Source organism: Nanorana parkeri, unplaced genomic scaffold (genome assembly GCF_000935625.1).
Source record: "Nanorana parkeri isolate BGI_ZX_2015 unplaced genomic scaffold, ASM93562v1 scaffold1052, whole genome shotgun sequence".
NCBI classification, from domain to species: Eukaryota; Metazoa; Chordata; class Amphibia; order Anura; family Dicroglossidae; genus Nanorana; species Nanorana parkeri.
The window spans coordinates 496,088-518,732 of record NW_017307320.1 but is presented as its reverse complement, the minus strand read 5'-3'; the positions used below and the strand labels follow the sequence as shown (position 1 = coordinate 518,732).

Sequence of the window (22,645 nt, the reverse complement as noted above, 5' to 3'; positions counted from 1 at the left end):
TCAGTTTTCGATGCTTCTGAGATCATTCAGAAATGTTTGCAGGTGCAGTTGTCTTGCAGTTGACCTTCTTCAGTTGCCTTTGTATTGCCATAGACTTGAATGAGAAGAGAAGTTCTAAAGAGAACAAAAGGCCATCAACACTGGTCCTTATTCAGGAATCACGTCTTCCTCTCTTATGCACATTCCTGACCCTTCCTTCTTGGGTGCAGGTCGAGGGCTACCTGTTTTGCTTATAAAGTGCACCCAAACATGGCTGCAATCACCTTTAACCTCCATTTAAAGTAAAAGGTGTGCTCCCCTCTTATTTACAACACTTCTAAATCGCTGTCTTTGCCAACTTTAGCACACAATAAAGCTGCATATAACATACCGACTTGTATATGCCCTTTTACTCTGGCTAGGCTGGAGTATTAAAACTCCCACAGCAGCCAACCTGAGAACCTTTACTACAGAGACTGTGTCCTTGATATTTGTGTTGTATCTTTGTTATTCTATGTTCTTCCTTCACCCTGGGTGCTATCTGCTGTTCACACCCTGACTCACCAGTTATCTCCTAAGATGGCCCTGTCAACTTTGCGCACAATTACTACTCTAATCTAATCATCTGTACAATATATGAAGAGTCTTTGGACTTTACGTCAGGCCATCCAGTTTAAACGTTTGCATGCTACCCTAATGCCTTCAGCTTGCACGTTCTATGTCGTGACAGCAGAATTGTCTTAATCTCTACAAACTTTACCATGGTGGGACATCTAACTGATTCTTTATCTACTGGGTTAGGGGGAGGTGCTGTGGGCTGTGTTTAGCGCTCCTTGTTGGATTGGTGCTAAGAATGTGGATAATACGATTTAAAGCCCATATCTGGGCAAGGCTGATATGGAAGGTGCATCATATGAGGGCTGTATCTGTACATATATGTGTTTTTTGTTCACTTGCTTTCATTACCTTTTGTATGATATGTTGCACATGTGGCAAAAGTCTCAGATTTACCCATCACAATACATGGCCTGCTGCAGATTGGATTGCCTGTAGCCAAGATCAAGAAGTGTCAGTAGTCCATCCTAGTTGTTGCAGCCCTAAATCAGCTCATCGGTGCCCAGCGGTTGCGACATGCAATGAAAATTATTAGTGCCCCCCCAGATTTGACTGTTGTATCTTATGTGCCCCCCCTACATATTGTTCCTAGAGTCGCCACTGATCCTGCCCATGCATGGCCAGCCTTTTCATTTTAAATGCATTTGCCCTAAAATGTTAATGATCTTGTCCTGACTCATCATTCTCTGGCATTTTTGTCCCTGATAGATCTTACTTAGCTGTCCCAGCATCCTCCTGGGTCGATGACTTTGTGGACTGGCTGAATCCTTCATCGGACTGCTGTAGATTGTTACTAAACGGGACCTTCTGCTCTTCTACTAGCAGTGAGTACTATTATTGCACCAAGACAGCGTCACTAAAATGGAGAGATAATTAAAAATGATAAACGCTTACTCTGATTTATTTGCATCAAATAATTCATATATTTCTTCTATACTGTTACATACTGTATGCTTGGAAATTTAGTTCTAAAATTATACCCTCTGTGACCACTTATCCACAAACTGCACTTCCCAAGTATGTGGTCTAGTACTTGGACCAATATCTTCTACCTACAAGAGTAGCTAGTCTAGTATCTACTTCAATAACTGCTCTAGAACCAGGTCTATTATCTCCGGCAATACCTAATCTAATATCTGTTCTCGTAAATGCTTCAGTATATTGTTTTAGTAAATCCCTTACAATCTTCTCTAGTACCTGGTCTAGGATCTTCTCCATCATTTCCTCTGCCATCTCCTACAGTACTCCAGTGTCTGCTCTAGTATCTCTTGTAGTACTTGGACTAGTGTCTACTCCATTTTCTTCTCTAGTATCTTCTGAAGTACCTGGTCTGGTGTCTACTTCAATATCTGATCTATTACCTTCTACATTACTTGGTCTACTATCTACTCTACTATTTCTTCTTGTCCCTCCTATGGCACCTAGTCTAGTGTCTACTTCATGGTTTGGCACTTCTATTCTTATACTTACTGTTTTTGGACATATAGACACTGCCACATTGGAATGTAGACACTGCCAACCCAGTAACCAGATTACCCTTATTAGTAGATAGTAACACCAATAGGACAACCTTACGGGTCCAGCGCTACCTTTCCACTTCCTCATTGTACCCAGGCAGACACACCACCTAGGCACACTCAGTGTCCCTGTACTTCTGACCCCCGTAGGTAAAGTCAGTTTTTACAGACAGTGTTTAGGAAGCGGCAAAATAGGAAAGGGAGCAAACAGGAGCTTCCAACAGACTCTATGCACAGGTACTGTTGGATAGGATATCAAGTGGTATAGCAAGGGTCATTTCAACAGGGTCTGGCTCTTAGCAACCCGGGACGCTCTGGTCATAAAGGGGGCGGCAGGCACACTGCAAACACTGTGCAGCAGAGCGGGCCATGCCACTCTGCCTGCCGCCCCCCCCTACACACACACACACACATACATGACCCAGAAAGATGCCGCTTGAGTCCATAACCACAGGCTGCCTCATTATAGGTATGGCCCCGAAGAAAGACCCTTTAAACTTTGGCATGTGAAATCTTTTAGCTCAAGAAGAGAACATCTCTGAGCTGAGCAACTGACCTATTACTACTCTATTTTCAGCACTACCTGGATGTATACGGAGGTGTATGAGAACTACGAATGGACCGTTACGACCGACAGTAGACGATTTTAATCACTACTTGCCCATTTTCCTGCAGGATTATCCCAATCTGAGATGTGCCAAAGGGTGAGTCACAGTAGCTGGCAGAACAAACAGCTAAATGTCCTAATAGGTCTTCTACTAGAAAATGGCCGTCCATTGGCTTTTATTGCTGCTACATAATGTGTTAAACTTTCACAAATCTAGCTCTTTGATTTGGAGCCATTTTTTTTAAATGTATTTGATTGTTTATCCGATTAACCGATTAATCGAACTTAATAATCGGCTAACTAATCGATTTTGAAAATAATCGTTAGCTGCAGCTCTAGATATTATGTTCACAGTCTTCCATCCAATAAATATGTGTACTAAAGCATCTCTATACCAAAAAACAAAAATGTAACGTATTGCCGTTTTATAGTCCTTAGATGTGGTGGCCGCGTTAGTTTTATTTTTTCAGGCTTTTTAAAAAAATCTGTTTTTAAAGAGAACTCCGGGCAGAACTTTTATTAACCCTTGCAGTCAGGCTGCCCCGCACTGTAATGGTTAACTGCTCATTTAGGTGTTAAAAAAAGTTATACTCACCAGCACTGCTGAGCCGGCTCCTGCTTCTCTGGACACTGAAGTCTATCTCCTCCTACGCTGCAGAAATGTTCCTCAGCATCCTCACATCTATACACTTTGTATAGAATGTGATGATTTACGGGACCTTAGATTGCTGCAGAGGAGGGGGAGGGAGGCTGCAAGGACTCCATTCACACCGTTTTCCGCATGGTTTTTCGCACGGGAAACAGCGCAGAACGAAACTGCGCACGCGTTAACATACGCTCAGATTCCACCCATTTGCAGCTATAACTATAGCCAGAATGTGAGGAATCCACCCATAAAATCGAGCTTGGACTATTTTGTGGGGTGCAAAACGCACAACCGCTGCAATAGTCTGAACAATGCACATTGCAATGCATTGTTTCTTATGCTTAGCGCAGTTCCGCACGTATTCATATGGAAAACCGCTCATGTGTAAATGGAGCCTAAGAATAAGCCACATTGGCGGTTCAGGTGAGTATAACTTGTTTTAGCACCTAGACAAAAACGAGCACTTAACCCATGCTGTGCGAGGGTAGGCCCACTGCAGGGGTTCATAAAAGTTTTGCCCGGAGTTCTTCTTTAACTTGATCCTGTAAATACCACACTTCCTGTCCTAGGGTGCTATGCTCACTAACTCCACTGTATCTTAGTTTGTCACCCAGCCTGCTCTCCTGATTTCTACTACAAAATCTCCTTCCTCTCTTCATCTACATTATATGGGGAGTGGGGGAATTTGTAGTTTACAGAAGATAGCTTGGAAGGACAAAAACTTTTTTTGTGATTTTTAGTTCAATTCACAGGCAGTGACAAGGATACTACGGGGCTGAGTTATAAATGTTCTGCCCGGCGTATGGCTGGGCGAATGCCGTTTCCACTAGATGGAGCAGAGGAGCCTTTTTTTAGCTAACAAAAAAAAACTATATAAATATATTAAAAAGATGTAAAATACAACCGTTTAAAAGGGTAAGAGCTAAAAAAAAAAAAACAAATAAACGAAATCAGTGTCTTCCAGTTTCCTCTTAGAATACAATATATACAGGTGAAACTCGAATAATTAGAATATCGTGCAAAGTTCATTTATTTCACTAATGCAACTTAAAAGGTGAAACTAATATATGAGAGAGACTCATTACATGCAAAGCAAGATAATTCAAGCCGTGATTTGTCATAATTGTGATGATTATGGCTTACAGCTCATGAAAACCCCAAGAACCCCAAATCCACAACCTCAAAAAAGTACTTTATTACATGCAATCAATACAACAAGGATTGTACATAGAACAATATCGGACCTCTGAAAAGTACAAGCATGCATATGTACTCAGTACTTGGTTTGGGCCCCTTTTGCAGCACTTACTGCAATTACTTTTGCACGATATTCTAATTATTCGAGTTTCACCTGTATTGGTCCTTCCTCTTTTCATGCACCAGCGGCAGGGGTGGAGCAATAATCCTCTGAGACCAGGCTGTGCAATGACGCTGACCCATGAGGTGGGCCCATGACGTCCTGGACATAGAGGATGATTTTGGCCATCATTTAACCTGGATAACTGAAGATATCTAGTGGAGGAAAAGGGGTACTGCAGGGCCGAATTGCTAACCACTAACCCACTGTGCTGCCCCAATATAGGAGTTTCCACTGAGGAACACAGCGGCGTGGTTGTCAGCCCTTGCAGCACTGAGGATCCCCAGTTAAAATCCCGGTCAGGACCTCTCTGCATGGAGTTTGCATTTTCTCTCTGTGGTTGTGTGGGTTTCCTCTGGGTACTCCGATTTCCTCCCACATTCCAAAAACATGCTGGAAGGTTAATTGGCTCCTGTCTAAATTGGCCCTCTATGTATGCATGTGAGATAGGGACCTTAGACTGTAAGCTCCTAAGGGCAGGGACTGATGTGAATGTGCAACGATGTAAAGTGCTGCGTACATTGTTGGTGCTATATAAATAACTTATCAATATTATACATAAAAAATGAAATTGCATTGTATCACACATTGTATAAACATAAATTATGCTTCTGCAGGGGTCTGGGTGCTTATGACAATGCTGTCAAGTTCAATGACCGAGGAGAGATCATAGGTAAGAGGGATCTTCTTCCCATGTATGATGTCACTGGTGTCATGTTGGTGTTATTAAATGGAGGTCTATTTTTTTCCCACAGCCACCCGTTTTATGGCATATCACTCCCCTCTAAAGAACTCTCAGGAGTATACAGGGGCTCTGATGCAAGCTAGAGAACTGGCAGCGAACATCACCGAATCATTAAGAAAAGTTCCGGGTACCGACCCTAATGTAAACGTCTTCCCATACACGTGAGTGAAAGCTCTAAATTTACTGACATGCTATTTGTCCTATGACTACTGGAGATCAGGGAACCAATTAACACAAAATGTATATTTGACTTTGATCATGCCAGTTTTATAGATGAGAATAGCTGCAAACATTTGGCGGTTTACATCAAAGAGCTCCATTTTCATTTTCAACAAAAAGTAGAGTAGCTAAACCCAAGAACAAACATTTAAACTGAACTGCAGTGTAGAAAAATTAACCCTGGAAGTAGGGCGCCCCACCGCACTGCATGGGTCAAATGCGGGTTAGGTCAAGGGGTAGAGGAATAGGGAGTATTACGTAGCTTATGTTCTCTTCCTCTGTGTCTCCGATCCCCTAAGACTCCTCTCTAGCATTCTCCCAGCCATGGTTACATGCTTGCCTCCTTCACATACAATGCAGGACTAACAGTCTTGCATTGTATTTGATGACTTTGAGGGACTGTCCACAGAAGAAGTTGATTGTTAGAATTTAAATACACTTCAAGTAGTCCCTTTCATGCTCCGAAGCATGCTATCCTATCCTCCTCGGAGCTTGCCTAGCCTGACAGAGGAGGATCAGGCATAACCCCCATCTGAAAACATTGTCAAGTGGTCAACCTTTTTTTTACTTCATCAGTTTTTCCTTACTCTCAGAGATGCCAAGTGCTGTCATAAGGCCCAACGTAATGATGCTTTGGGTGCTATTTCATTGCCATAGTGTCACGTTCATCTCTTGTCACAGACTGCATTGGCTTATGACCAGTGGTTACCACTTCCTGCCAGTAATTCATCCCACATCTCAGTGTATTTTAGGTGATCAAAAACTCTTTTGTCTTATACCACTCAAAACTAGCAAGACGTAAGCTAAACCTAAAGGAACCTAATGTCCTAAATACACAGGACTCATTGTGTAGATAGGCCCCCTTTCAGCGAAGGCACCCATACACAGTACGATCCGAGGAGAAGCTGAAGCATGTGCCGTTCCTCTTCTCCCTGCCCAGCCGCGGTTTTGTTGGCCCCTTGGCGCCCCTGTTGCCAATGGCGCCCTGTGCTCGCCATGGCAACAGGGGTGAGGGGACACAGCCAGGCCGGCCATTGCTGTACCCCCTCTCAGCTGCGCCTGAGGCGAGTGACTCACTCGCCCCATGGTAGCTACAGCCCTGCCCTTCACATATGTGAAACCGGCCAACTGGGTGGGTCTCAGGATTTCCTTGTGAGAATGATGCCAACATCTGTGTTCACCACCATTTGCATGTAAACTGACACGCTGCAATTAATAGTTTGCATCCTGAGACTATCATCCGCAGGCAATTGCAGCATGTGCACGTGAGATTTCACCCCCTTGGCCCCATTATAATGTCTGCTAAAATGTTATTCTAGCTATGGGTAGAATAGGGAAAGTGTTGACCTTGACCTTGACCTTCTCTCATCTATCCTAAACTAAAAAACAAAACTTTGGCTAGCTTCTACTAAACACATACACTATATAACCAAAAGTATTGGGACACCCCTCCAAATCATTGGATTCAGGTGTTCCATGAAATTTCCTTGCTACTACCGTAAATATTTCACGGTCACCTGTTAGTGGTATTATAACAAAGTGGAAGCAACTGGGACTAACAGCAACTCAGCCACAAAGTGGAAGGCCACGTAAAATGAAAGAGCGGGGTCAGCGCCAACTGTCTGCAGAGTCAATAGCTACAGACCTCCAAACTTCGTGTGGCCTCCAGATTGGCACAACAACAATGTGTAGAGAGCTTCATGGAATGGGTTTCCATGGCCGAGCAGCTGCACCCAAGCCTCACCAATTGCAATACAAAGCGTCGGATGCATTGGTGTAGAGCACGCCGCCACTGGACTCTAGAGAAGTGGAGACGTGTTCTCTGGAGTGACGAATCACGCTTCTCTGTCTGGCAATTCGATGGATGTGTCTGGGTTTGGCGGTTGCCAGGAGAATGGTACTTGCCTGACTGCATTGTGCCAAGCAGTGGCGTAACAATCGCCATAGCGACCCAGGCGGCCGCTATGGGCCCGGGTCACAGTGGGGCACAGGGGGACCGGCCAGATGCCGAGTGGACCACCTGGGTCGCTATGGTATCCTCTGCTGGTGGCTTTCACTGGCGACTCTGAAGAAGAATGCACTGCTGTTCAGATCACTGACCGTAATCTGTGCATCATCGCGTTCGTCTACAGAGCCGCTGCTGAGTCAATGAGAGCCAGCAGCGGCGGTGGAGGAGGCCGGACCCGGCAGGGGAGGAGGAGGCGGGGCCCGTGGTCGACAACAGGGGAGGAGGGGCCCAGTGACGGAGAAGGAGGCGGGCCCGACGACGGAGGAGGAGGCGGGCCCATCAGCGAGCGTGAAGGAAGAGGAGGCGGACTGGTAAGGAGTGCGACCAGCCCACCTGAGGGTGACCCTGTAGAGCCCACCATAGAAAGTCTATGGTGGGCTCTGCAGGGTCACCCTCAGGTGGGCTGTGTGGGATCTCAAGTGGGCTTTGCAAGGGGTATAACTAGAAGTCACAGGGCTCCATACAAAATTTTGCTATGGGGCCCTGTGATTTCTAGTTATGCCCCTGGTGCCAAGTGTAAAGTTTGGTGGAGGGGGGATTATGGTGTGAGGTTGTTTTTCAGGGGTTGGGCTTGGCCCCATAGTTCCAATGAAGGGAACTCTTAAGGCATCAGCATACCAAGACATGTTGGACAATTTCATGCTCCCAACTTTGTGGGAATAGTTTGGGGATGGCCCCTTCCTGTTCCAACATGACTGCGCACCAGTGCACAAAGCAAGGTCCATAAAGACATGGATGAGCGAGTTTGGGGTGGAGGAACTTGACTGGCCTGCACAAAGTCCTGACCTCAACCCGATAGAACACCTTTGGAAAGAATTAGAGCGGAGACTGCGAGCCCACCCTTCTCGTCCAACATCAGTACCTGACCTCACAAATGCACTTCTGGAAGAATGGTCAAACATTCCCATAGACACACTCCTAAACCTTGTGGGCGCCTTCCCAGAAGAGTTGAAGCTGTTATAGCTGCAAAGGGAGGGCCAACTCAATAGTGAACCCTACGGACTAAGACTGGGATGCCATTAAAGTTCATGTGCGTGTAAAGGCCAGCGTCCCAATACTTTTGGCAATATAGTGTATATGTAAATGAGGTCCATTTGTAAGCATGAAAGTACAAACCCTTGGGCTTCCTCTGAAAATCAGGGATAGTTAACCTCAATGCACTTGATATATAGCTTTGCTGTCCTTGTGTTTATTCATGTATATTACCCATGCATGCTTTTGTATATTGTGATCACCTCACTGTTCTTTCTTCTTCTTCCTTTTTTTTCTGATCATTTCCCATCTGCTTTTCACGCAGGATTACATACGTTTTCTATGAGCAGTACATGAGCATTGTTCAGGAAGGTCTCTTCACGCTGGCCCTATGCCTGCTGCCAACCTTTGCCGTGTGCTGTATTCTGCTGGGAATGGACTTACGTTCGGGTCTCATTAACCTAATTACCATTTTCATGATCATCATAGACACAGTTGGTGTTATGACCCTGTGGAGCATTGATTACAATGCCATCTCTCTTATCAATCTGGTAACGGTGAGTGAAAGTTCTTTCATGCTCCTCTCTCATACATGTCCTAAGTCAAGCCAATATCTCCCAAGCTTTGCTTAAACATGCACCCAGGCCCGGATTTCCCACAAGGCCACCGAGGCCCGGCCTCGGGGCGGCAGAGCGCAGAGGGGCGGCAACGGTGACCTTGTGGGGAAGTTGTGGGCGCCGGTGTAAGGTGTTGCCCCGCCCTGCCACCTGGTTGCCATTCTCAATTGATGGGGAGGGGGGGTTGGCGGCGCGGGGGGCGTATTGTGGAACCTGGCCTTGGGGCGGCAGGGGGAGTAAATCCGGCCCTGCGTGCACCGATAGAGAGGCTAAGATACGCCTTTCTTAGAGAATGTACTGCTCCAGTCTCCTTTCAGCAGTACTTTTGGTCATGTGGTATCTACTGAACAGAACCCTAAGCCTCCCATTCATTTGCACTTACAATATCGGATGCCTTTGGTTATGTGGGACCCACTAAAGGTGCCTGGAGCAGCAAATTTTCTGCAAAAGTGAGTATTTCATCCCCTCTATTTATTTAGCTATCCAAGAAAGAATGCTGACAGAGTTCAATTTTAAAATGTGAGTACAGGTCCCCTATTAGACATCCTTCCTCTAAACCGGGCAAGTCACACTGGCATTTAATGGGTCCCATGTGGCCCTCTTGTTCCTTCTGTGACCCTTATTGGTTTGAGGATTAAAAAACAACAACAATGTACAGGTGAAACTCGAATAATTAGAATATCGTGCAAAAGTAATTGCAGTAAGTGCAGCAAAAGGGGCCCAAACCAAGTACTGAGTACATATGCATGCTTGTACTTTTCAGAGGTCCGATATTGTTCTATGTACAATCCTTGTTTTATTGATTGCATGTAATAATCTACTTTTTTGAGGTTGTGGATTTGGGGTTCTTGGGGTTTTCATGAGCTGTAAGCCATAATCATCACAATTATGACAAATCACGGCTTCAATTATCTTGCTTTGCATGTAATGAGTCTATCTCATATATTACTTTCACCTTTTAAGTTGCATTAGTGAAATAAATGAACTTTGCACGATATTCTAATTATTCGAGTTTCACCTGTATGTCCAGTTTTTCTCCAGTTGCTGAGTTGCACTTCCTTACAAAAATTGCAGCTAGATATTTAGAAAATTAAATAGTTGCACATTTTACTATAGAAAACAGGAATCACCAGCACTCACATTATTGCCCTGATGAAGTGACCCTGTGCGGCCCCAAAACGTTGGTATTTCGTTTTGTGACGACTGGTCCGAATAAATAGACATTCATTACTTGAACTATATTTACTGAGTGCTAGTGATTCCTGTTTTCTACTGTTGATGTGCACGGCGCCATCTGTGATTATCACTGCGAGCACCACCATTGCAATTTGGGCCGGGAACGCTGTAAGGAGTGCAGAGAGACCTATCGCTTTCTATGCACATTTTACTATAACATTGAAGTGGAACTAGAGCCACCAATTTAATGGTCTCCCAAAACAGGTACTTTCAAGGTATGCCAACAGTTAAGGTTGTCAATGTGCTTATTTTAGCTCTCGAATGAACTTACAAGCCTTGAAATCGCTGGTGTCATAGCTGATGACGTGTGCAGCACGATGGCAACTGCAATCCAAATAGAAGCCAAGATGGCACCTTCCTTGGCTGTAAAGGATAAGAGGTTGTACCAAGTGCCCCCTTACAGAGTTAGTCCTCTCACTTCAACCCCTTGTTTCATCTGAGTTTTAGAACTTGCCTTTTCTAAATTTTAAACCTCCTCTTGTCTTCACAGGCCATTGGGATTTCAGTGGAATTTGTTTCCCACCTTACTCGATCTTTTGCCATGAGCAGCAAGCTCACCAAAGTGGAACGGGCAAAAGAAGCCACTATCTACATGGGCAGTGCCGTAAGTACAGGAGATAAGCAATCACAACTCAGCATCAGCTTAGAGAGGACTTTGTAGTTCATAATAACCACCATGCCACGAAAAAGCTCTTGTGTGACTATGCCCCATGTCTAGGTTTTGTAAATTACAATGGATGCGTGGCAGAATCAAAGCTAGGTAACAGGTAGATAAAGGCAATCTATCACATGGGTAAATAGACTGCTCTGGACATGTTTTAAAGATGAGGCTCCCATTGCTGACTGTCCTAAATATACTGGCTGCCTCTGGCTTCAATACTTTTTGAGTCACTGACCCAGAACATTTGTGTCAGAATGAAGTCTTAACTCCTGATTAGTGATGAGCAAACTGGCCTGCAATCAGGTGGCATGGATGATTCCTGAACCAGAAATCCTGGTTCTGCAAAAGTCCAGGTGAACTGAACCCAGGCCTGCATGTGTCCTAACAACCAATAACGCGGGCAACACTGCATTATTGGTTGCCAGGACGCAGACTGGAGCACCATAACAGCTATTGATTCTGTGGACCTGCCAGTGTCTTGACAACCAATGACACTGTGGCCCTACGGAGCATCAGTGGTCGATAGGTCACAGAGATATGTTTGGTGGGCAAGCGAACTGGCCAGAGCATTTTCCCATTTATCTAACTGTGAACATCTTTGGTTCAGGTCGAAGTCATAGTCAACCTGAACTCGAAACTCACCCCTATTTCTGGCCTGCACAGCCTCATTTGTTGCTAAGATGGTTGCTGTCCCACAGCATCATAGGTTGGTATGGTGCACCCTCCTACATTGTAGCAGCTACTAGCATCCTAGCAACCAATGATGCTGTGTGAGCCCCACATGTCATTGGTAGCTAAGAAACAGAGGGAGGTTCGGTGGTTGAGTTTACTGGCCAAATCGTTCACCCATTTGGCAGATTGTGAACAGCTTGGGTTCGGGCTGAACTCATAGCCAACCCAAACCTGAAGTTCATCTCTACTCCTGACCTTCATATTTGTTCCAGACCTGTTCTTCAGAAAGTATTAGAGCCATTGAAAGAGCATGACAACCAAGCAGCTAGCATTTTAGAAGGAGGGGCCAGCAATGCAGCCTCCCTATTCTGTCAGTCCAGATTTTCTTTAAGACTATATACTGTAGTCTATGGGGTGCTGTAGTAAGGAAGATGCACGGGTATCTTATACTTTTGTCTATCTTCACAAACAGGTGTTTGCCGGAGTAGCCATGACTAATCTCCCAGGGATCATTGTTCTGGCCTTCGCGAAAGCTCAGCTCATCCAGATCTTCTTCTTCCGCCTAAATTTAACCATCACTCTGCTGGGACTTGTACACGGCCTCATATTCCTGCCTGTTGCACTCAGCTACTTTGGTAAGTTGGCCTGGGATCAATGTGTGTCTGAGTGCAGTGTTCATATACTATGCCTGGATTCAGTTGATGTTGGAAAGCAGCTGGGGATATGACTCTTACCAGTCAAGATGTACACATGGCTGAGCCATTCTTGTTTTAATGGAACACAGGAAGACTGAAATAGGAAATTACATCAATACCATATAGTTCTACAAGGAAGAACATTACATTATACAAGGATAAAACATATCACACACTACCACCTAGTAGCAGAACCACTAATAATATATGAAAATGGCTGTTGCACCAATGTCTGTATAAACAGCGTGCTAACAGTTACAGAAAACAACAACATCGAGGACATGTATGAACTGTTGTTCCTCCATCCAGTTAGCAGTGGCCAGTGTGTTAATTGGGGCACTTATGATAAGGGGCAAGACTTGCAAGCAAGGTGAAGCATTAATGAAATGTCAGGTGAAATTACAGGGGCCGTAGAATGGTGCTCATGTAAATGAAGCATCTCAAGAAGACCAGATACATTCCTACATTTTATCCAAGCCAAAAACTCAGGGGTCAGGGGAAAAAAGCAGGCCCACCTATAGACTTGCAAGACGTGGAACTGGCAGGAAAAGGCTGGTATGGGGTTTATATCTTGGCTTTCAGATTCCTTCCTCTACTTATCTGTCTATCAGGAAGTGTAATCAATGTTGCTACTATATGGCTGCTAAGATACACTGCCTGTCCAAAAAAGGTCACCACCTGCATTTAGCAAAGCAAATAGGTCAGAGCCTTCTATTGGATAATAGGTCTAGATACAGCAACGTTATGTGCGCCAAAAAAATGAGTTCAACTGTCTACCGGAATATACTGAATGATCAGGTTTTTTCATCAATGGATTTTTCCTTCCCTGATGGCACATTGCGTTATATTCCAAGATGACAATGTCAGGATTCATCGAGCTCAGATTGTGAAAGAGTGGTTCAGGGAGCGTGAGACATCATTCTCACACATGGATTGGCTGCCACAGAGTCCAGACCTGAACCCCATTGAGAATATTTGGGATGTGCTGGAGAAGACTTTACACAGAGGTCTGACTCTCCCATTATCACTACAAGATCTGGGTTAAAAATGTATGTAACTCTGGATGGAAATAAAATTGTGACATTGCATGAGCTTATCTGATCGAATGGCGAATGCGTGCCGTAATCAAAGCTAAAGGTGGTCCAAGGAAATGTTAGAGTGTATGACTTTTATTTGGGACAGGCAGTGTATAAGCCACATAGACAGCCCATTGGTTTCAGCGTGGTTGATTTAATAGAAGACAAATTGGCTGGTTACTTTGCATGGGAATTTTCCTTTTAACTTAGTGAAAGAGGTGAAGCTCTGCTGACTCCCATCATCCAATCATACCGCCTCTTTTATTTTCCTTACACGTGACTGGGTATTCTTTGCAAAGTAAATTTTCACCACATTCACTAAGCTATGAGAAAATTCCCCTGCAAAGTGCAATCTCTCCTACTTTTATTGCAGTGCACCACATCTGTGCATTGTAGTGTTTTGTAATAAAAATAAAATCTAAAGTCCAGTTTAAAAGACAACTATGTCCAAACATTTTATGGCCATACTTCTCTTTAGGGTCACAGGAGGAAATTTACTGATGTCCTCTTGTGACCCAAAACTCAGCATATAGCGGGCTATTGTGTTAGAGGAGAGTCATATGGCCCCCTTAGAGAAGAGTCATATGGCCCCCTTAGAGAAATAGTTAAAAAAAATTGTACAATAAAATAAAACAGTATTTTTGCATCTCGTTAGTTTGTTTTAGCAAGTGATTTTTGGAATTAGGAATTGCCAGAGAGCGACTATAAAATTCCAGTCCAACCGGCTCTCTGAAAATAATTTTTAAAGTGGAACTTCAGCTTTCTTCACACTTGTGACCAATTTGTTTAAGGTTGGTTCATCTGACAGCTGCAAGCAGTCACATCTGCAACTTACCAGGCAGGGGGCAATAAAATAAGGCCGTATGCTGCTGGATGGTGTGCAATCAGCGAGGGGAAAGGGTGCTGGTGGAGAGTGAAGCCACTAAGAGCCAGGTGGGGAGATGTGTAAGGGCTCTGCATCTTCCCGCCCAGCTCTTGGCAACCTGGGACGCTCTGGCCGGTGTCACGCCGAGCTCCTGACAACCAGTGACATCAATGGGTGCCAGGAGCTTAGTTGGACACCTGCAAGAGCGTCCCAGGCTGCCAAGAGCTGGGCGGGGAGATGTGTAAGGGTCGTATACATCTCCCTGCCCAGCTCTTAGCAACCGGAGACACTCTGCCCCCCATCCTGCCTAGCTCCTGGCAAACAATGATGGCCCAGGTTGCCCGGAGCTGGGCGGGATGCAAGCCAGAGCATCCCAGGTTGCTAAGAGTTGGGTGGGGAGATGTGTAAGGGTCGTATACATCTCACTGCTCAGCTCTTAGCAACCTGAGACACTCTGGCCCCCCTCCTGCCCAGCTCATGGCAACCAATGATGGCCCAGGTTGGCAGAAGCTGGACGGGATGCAGGCCAGAGGGCCCAGGTTGCTAAGAGCTGGGCGGGGAGATGTGTAAAGGTGGCCATACACTTTACAACCCTCACAAGACTTTTGTCTTGCGAGGGTTGTAAAGTACTTAAAAAAACGTACGATCTGCCATCTTGGACAGGTTCGACGGAAGACGTGCGACCGTACAGTAGAAACGGTCGCACGCCTTCCATACACTGCACGATAATCGTACGATCGCGGGATTTCCCGTGATTCTCGTACGAGAATCGTGCAGTGTATGGGCACCTTAAGGGTCGTTTACATCTCACTGCTCAGCTCTTAGCAACCTGAGATACTCTGGCCCCCATCCTGCCCAGCTCCTGGCAACCAATGACGGCCCAGGTTGGCAGAAGCTGGGCAGGAACCAAGCCAGAGCATCCCAGGTTGCTAGGAGCTCCGACCCTTACACATCTTCCCGCCCAGCTCTTAGCAACCTGGGACACTCTGGCCAGAAAGGGGGCGGCAGGCACACCGAAAACATTGTGCAGCAGAGCGGCCATGCCCCTACGTGTCCCAAAGAGGTGCCACCTGAGGCAACAGACTCAGACTGCCCCAATATAAGGAAGGCCCTGGCTGTATAAATGTGCCAACACAGGCCTCATATGACTTCATCTTCCATTTTGGGTCATTCACTAATCCAGTGCACAGGGATCCAAACCTGAAAGAAGCACTTTCAGGGAGGTGTCCTTCTCATTTCCGGGAGGTGCCCCCCCCCACCCCCCATCCACGGAGGAGAGGTTAGGGGGGGCTGGGAGAGAGCACCCCCCTGAAATGATGGCAGATAGCACAGGAAGCAATAGCTTCTTTGCTATCTGCAGGCTTCCTTTTTTTTTGTATTCTGACAGTTGCAGTCGTCAGAATAAAAAAAAAAAAAGGCATACGATTGCATAGCTGGGCAGCCTACAGCCGCAGTGCAAGGGTTAGGTGCTCATTTTGTTCTATGGTCTAAAATAAGAAAAGATGTACTCACCCGAACCTGGCTGCTAAACCAAGCAAAACAAATGGCAAACGCACTCATCAATTTATTTTTAACCTTAGCGGTGAGACAAGTTTTTTTGCATGCTGGCTGGTGAGTGTGCTGGGAAACCTTTTGCTGTTTGGCTGCTAAACCAATCCCAGCGCCTCTTCTTCCCCGGGCTCCAGCGGTCTAAGCCCCACTGACATCATCACAGCTTATGCGGGTCCATTGACTTGCAATAAACGGTGCTGAGGGACAATCCACAGCTGGAGTGGAGGGATGTTTGTATGTATGTGTATGTGTGTATATGTGTATGTATATGTGTGTGTGTGTGTGTGTATGTATATGTGTGTGTGCATGTATATGTATATGTGTGTGTGTTTGTATGTGCTTGTGTGTGTGTGTGTATATGTTTGTGTGTGAATGTGTATGAGTATATATGTATGTGTGTGTGTGTGTGTGTGTATATGTTTGTGTGTGAATGTGTATGAGTATATATGTGTGTGTGTGTGTATGTTTGTATGTATGTGTGTGTATGTGTATGTTTGTATGTGGGTGTGTATATGTGTGTATGTTTGTATGTGAGTGTGAGTGTGAATGTGTATGAGTGTGTATGTATGTATGTATGCATGTATGTGTGTGTATGTTTGTATGTATGTGTGTGTGTGTGTATCTGTATGTGTTTGTGTGTGAATATGTGTGTATGTTTGTGTGTGAATATGTGTGTGTGTGTGTGTGTGTGTATGTATGTGTGTGTAGATGTGTGTGTGTGTATGTTTGTATGTGTGTGTATCTGTATGTGTATGTTTGTGTGTGAATGTGTATATGTGTATGTATGTATGTGTGTGTGTGTGTGTGTGTGTGTGTGTGTGTGTGTGTGTATATGTTTGTGTGTGTGTGTGTATATATGTGTGTGTGTGTGTGTGTGTGTGTGTGTGTGTGTGTGTATATGTTTGTGTGTGTGTGTGTATATATGTGTATGTATGTGTGTGTGTGTGTGTGTATGTATGTGTGTGTAGATGTGTGTGTGTGTATGTTTGTATGTGTGTGTATCTGTATGTGTATGTTTGTGTGTGAATGTGTATATGTGTATGTATGTATGTGTGTGTGTGTGTGTGTGTGTGTGTGTGTGTGTGTGTGTATATGTTTGTGTGTGTGTGTGTGTATATATGTGTATGTATGTGTGTGTGTGTGTGTGTATGTGTATATATGTGTATGTATGTGCGTGTATGTATAGTATATAATATACTTTTTTTGCCAAACAATGAAATATTTGGTCGTGTCTCCAGCACTATAATGGGAACAGTTTCTGACCACAATGACCAATGTGTACAGATAACAGCAGGGCCAGATTAAGGGGAACTGATGCCCTAAACCAGTGGTAGGCAACGTTGACACTCCAGCTGTGGTGAAACTACAAATCCCATCGTCCAATTGTCTCCGGTAGTCATGTCTGTGGCTGTCAGAGTCTTTCAACTACTCATGAGGTTTGTAGTTCCACAACAGGTGGAGTGCTGATGTTACCTGTGCCCCAAGCACAGCCTAATAATCGTGCCCCCCCTTGTGCCCTCCATTGATCAACTAACAAGATGTTACGGGGTCTATTTATAAAAGGTGCTTTTCAATTCTTTCTGTGCGAGTTATCAGCTGCTGTGAGAACGGGCCAAATATGAATGTTCTTGGTGTCATTTCTCTTCTGGTTGAATGTTCTTCAATAGGTTCATTCATACAGAACAGAGCGAATGGGGTAATACCACATTATGATCAAAAAAATATCAAAGCGCTAAAGATGTGGTTTGTATAGAACTCGGTGCAACCAAGTATACAAGTGAGAATATAATACAGTGAAAATAAAAGGTTAAGTGATTTGGCCTATACCCAATAATGACTAAACAAATCAATGTCCTTCTTTTTGAAAAAGTCACATGACGAAACGCGTCAAAGAGGGTAGATTCTTTGTTTGCACACAAGTTTTTTAAACTGTTCCTGAGCTGCCTGTGCCGGCCGGACATTTTATACTGCCTGTGTAAGTTACTATTTTTTATAAATTTGTACATTTTTAATTACTACACCATGAGGGCTTTCTCCTTTTTTTATTCCTAAAATATCGTGGGACCACGGCGAGAAGTTTCGCCAGCACCATATCTGAGAAAATCCATCTTTGTGCTTCTGGGACACCGTCAGCGCTGCAAGGGAGAAGATCAAACACTCACCCTGCTGGGTCTCAGAGCGGAAACAACCGGGTCCAAAATAAAGCGTGACCGTAAGCCTAAGTGCCACTAATCAAAAGCCTTCTACTAACTCCATTTGGTGAGTACCCACCCAAGAGGGGTCGTTGGACTACCACTGAAATATACCATCAACATTTTTTTCCTGTATACGTTTCCTATGGCTTTTTTTACCTCCCACTGAACACTGTGCTCCGGTGATTTAATTTTTTTCTTGTAAGGGTGATTTTTGTGTGGATCGCCTGCATATTGTTACATATCGGTTATAGACCTTTTTGATAGGTCATCATGTTTTTTTAAACATTTTTTGATGATTTAATGCAACAATTTATTACATTCGATTAACATTTGATACCATCACTAGTTAATAGACTTTCACATATTGGCTATTTTTCTTTGTTGTTTCAACGCTGTCTTGTTTTTCACAGTTCCTTTGACACAATTGAGTTATTCAGTTCCTCCTTTTTTCCAATATTATATGCAGGATTTCTTTTGATTTGTTTAGTCATTATTGGGTATAGGCCAAATCACTTAACCTTTTATTTTCACTGTATTATATTCTCACTTGTATACTTGGTTGCACCGAGTTCTATACAACCCACACCTTTAGCGCTTTGATATTTTTTTGATCACTTAAAGGATTTCATCCTTCTTTCATAGCTGCTTTAGGTTTTAATTATTAATATATATTTATCTTAGCCATTTTTCCAGGAGCACAGATTATTTATTTTACAATACCACATTATGGCCACTAGGTGGCGATGAGGATCATAGGAAATAAATACATGTTAGTAAGGAGATGCAATGTTACAATTCAAGAGAACGCTGGAGGCAATGAGCATATAAATGTGACCATTGGTACTCCGGGAATAGCAGTCCTTACATTTATATGCTCAGTCTCTTCATGTGCCAATCTGAACATTTTCTGCCAACCAGTGACTGCAGTCACTGTTCGGAGCATTTGCACAGTTGTATAGGCTCCTCTCCTGGACTGAAATGTCTTCCTCTGATTTCACTGCACACTGTGAGCTTTTTATAATGTGCATTAGAAGCTGCAGCAAGTCAGATAGAGATATGAAACCAACCATGTTTCCTGGATGGAGGGTATCCAGTGTCATTAAGCTCTTTCCTCCCAAGCCTGACTTTCCTTGGCCCGCCACTTTCATTCATTGGGTTTTAGTTCATTGAATCATGTAACTATGTTGATGAGGTGGGAAAGGAAGAGCCAATTAAACAGTTCACCTCATAAGAAAGTGCCTCTCTCTCTTCTGTCGGTTCAGATGAGATCAGCTTCTGTGAACGCACTGCACATGGGGGAAAAGGTTGGCGCCCCCTAGTGGTAGAGCTGCTCGTCCTAATGGCTGGTCCATTCCAGTAAGACAATAGAAGTATTTCCAGCAGGATTCTGGAATAGTGAAAATGGTCTGCAGGTGACTTATGACACAAAGAAGTTCATATTCACAGGGCTGAGTGAAATGGTGTCAGTGTATTGAGGAAGTCCATCCTACGGGCTTATTTAATAAGTACGTTTACAAACTTCTAGATTAATCTGGTTATTCGGAGTGAGATACAGTAGAACCTATGAAGATTCAAAAGGGATGCACCCAGGGGCGTAACTAGAAATCACAGGGCCCTCTTACCTGTCCGCCTCCTCTTCCTCCACCATCGGTGATGAGCCCCGCCTCCTCCGCCCGTCGCCAGGCCCGCCCCCTCCCCTGTCGCCATGCCCGCCTCCTCCTCTGATGCCAACCCGGGGTTCACAACCGCCAGTGACAGCCAGCAGCGCGAGATGCCATAGCGACCCAGGCGGCCCGCAGGGCATCAGGAATGTCCTGGCCAGGGCCCCCTGTGCCCCGGGTCCCATAGCGGCCGCCTGGGTCGCTATGGTGATTGTTACGCCACTGGATGCACCGATACCAGTATGGGTATCAGTGCCGATACTGGGCATTTTCACAAGTACTCGTACTTGCGAAAATAACTGATACCGGTGCTTTATTGATTCAGCTGCCTTAGGTCCCTCACTTGCTGGAGACTCCACAGCAGCCTTCTGGGTAACCATGCAGTGCCTGATTACAGCGCTTCTGCCAGCCCACACATCTCCTCCCCTGAAACCCTCCACACATCTACCCCACCCGAGACCCTCCACCTGAGACATCAGGCCGACACCACACAGTATGTAACAAATTCATATACTATTATACTTCATTGCTGTATAATGTATTGCTGAGATTTGTAGTCCTCTATATCCGATAGTATTCTGCATTTCTGTCAAATGTGTTGCTGGGATTTGTAGTCCTCTATAGGTGATGGTATTCTGCATTGCTGTATAATGTATTGCTGGTATTTATAGTCCCTCTACAGCTTGGAGTCAGTGGAAGAACTACCAGGGGCGCAGTGGCTGCAGCTGCCACAAGAACCTGGCGCTCCACTACTGTCCTAAAATCATTAGTCTGTATTGTTTTAGAAAAACTGTCATATGACAGGTATCGCTAATTGGTATCAGCAAGTACTTGAGGAAAAGTATTGGTAGTCGTACTCGATCTGGAAAAAATGGTATTGGTGCGTCCCTTTAATTTAGTATAGAAATACATATTGATTTTTAGTTTGACAATAGATACCCTATAAAGAAGAACTCCAGGTATGCAAAATGTTACCTGCTCGTTTTGCTCTAGAGGCTGAAAAAAAAGAAGAAGATATAGTCACCCGATCCTTCAGCCTCTTCTCTCCTGGGCTCCAGCGGTCCAAGCCCCGTTGGCGTCCTCCTATCTAATGCAAGTGTATGGACTCCATTACACGTGATGTCAGCAGGGCTTTAGATCACCAGAGTCCCGTGGGGGAAAAAAGAGGCTGCAGGGATCGGTCTAACTTTCTCAGTTCGAGCCCTTAGAGAAAAATGAGCATTTCACCCTCACAGTGCGGGGGGAGGGGGAGGGGGGATTAGCACCCACTTCAAGGGATAACATTTTACATTCCTGGAGTTCCTCTTTATGGTGATGCTATTGTGTATTGTAACTGCGTAGCGTGAAATTTCATTGCGTAAAAGGAGAGCTCCCTCTAGTGGACAATGTACAAACCTCAATACGTAATAAAAGAACAAATGTGGAAGATAATTCATATAAAAATATGTTACAATGTAAAAATATGTTATTGATATTATAAATTACATGAAAAGTTACATGAAAACAAATTAAAATATTTCTGCAATACATTTCCTTATGAGATCTATCTCTGGAATCAGAATATACAATCTGGCAGTGCTCCTGCTTATACCAATCACACAATTATCATCACTGGGATTCAGAACGAAAGGAAAATTGATCACGACCAGAAGAACATTTTGTGGAGCAAAAGATGGTGCATGCACGATTGTTTTCAATTGCACCGCACTGGGACAAAGGGCATTGTGCTTCCACGTGTTCCGATGCGGGTGATCGCGCTGCGGGCGGGAGGCGTGTCTGCGGTGCCATTAAAATGAATGGCACCACCACACGGGGAGTCTTTGTTTATGCGATCCAGTGCGTTCAGAGCATAGAAGCATTGCCCTGCACACACTGGATGGTGTGAACGTGCCCTAAGAGAGCAGTAAAAACCATACAGGGGTTCTAATCCTTCTCCACTCTATGCAATGATAGGATAAAGGTTTTGGTTGGACCTGAAGCAGAAATGGCAATCTCTACGATCAGAGAGGTCCCTTCTCAGATTGTATTTTAGATCTTCTCACTAGGCCCGGGACTGCTTTGCATACTTAGTGATGAGGGTGTGACACCCTGAAGCTGGAGATGAGTTGTGTGTGACAGAGGGACACTTTAGTAAAGACCATAAGTAGATCTCTTCTGCAACAAAAAGCCCTCAAGTCCTATACTTACTCCTCAGACTCTTTTTCCTTCTTACTTTTTCCTGCTGTCTGTATCCTCATTAGAAAGATTTAATCTCACTTCCTGTCCTTGAAACAGGAAACGAGAGGAAATCTACCCCTAGGAAGGGAAATTCACTCCTGTAAGAGTGATCATGGGAAAAAGGTGTCTCCACTGAAGGTTTATCACCAATCTTTGTTTCCACGACAACCCAAAATCCAATTGTCACAGGGGAAGAAATTGAGATGAAATCTTCTGAACAGGGGCACACACAGCAAAACAAATTTTACAGGGTGTAAACCCTTCCCTATGCTATCCAAACAAAAACGTTTGGGGGCTGGAGTTAGAGTTACACTTAAAAAATTACCTGGTCCAACTTGCATACAAATTCAACCTAAGAACAAACAGACCCTATCTTGTTCGTAAACTGGGGACTGCCTGTACTTCATTTCAATATTAAATATGAAGTTAATATAGAGTTAGAGTTAATGATGTGGTGTGGCATTGGTTAGACCTATTTTAATAGGAACTCTCAAGCAATCAGAAAATACCAATCCCCATGGGAGGACACAACAC

The 22,645-nt window shown here is 44.5% G+C and overlaps 1 protein-coding gene across 1 annotated transcript in view; it reads left to right on the top strand.

The window, feature by feature from the left end:
* NPC1L1 (NPC1 like intracellular cholesterol transporter 1) overlaps window positions 1–19,593 on the top strand; it is an 85,066-nt gene extending 65,473 nt beyond the window's left edge. The window contains 8 exon segments of the mRNA XM_018567457.1: window positions 1,303–1,418; window positions 2,689–2,815; window positions 5,339–5,456; window positions 5,458–5,627; window positions 8,991–9,222; window positions 11,009–11,122; window positions 12,324–12,486; window positions 19,496–19,593. Of these exon segments, the coding sequence (XP_018422959.1) occupies window positions 1,303–1,418; window positions 2,689–2,815; window positions 5,339–5,456; window positions 5,458–5,627; window positions 8,991–9,222; window positions 11,009–11,122; window positions 12,324–12,486; window positions 19,496–19,593 (1,138 nt within the window).
* The last annotated feature ends 3,052 nt before the right edge of the window (window positions 19,594–22,645 follow it).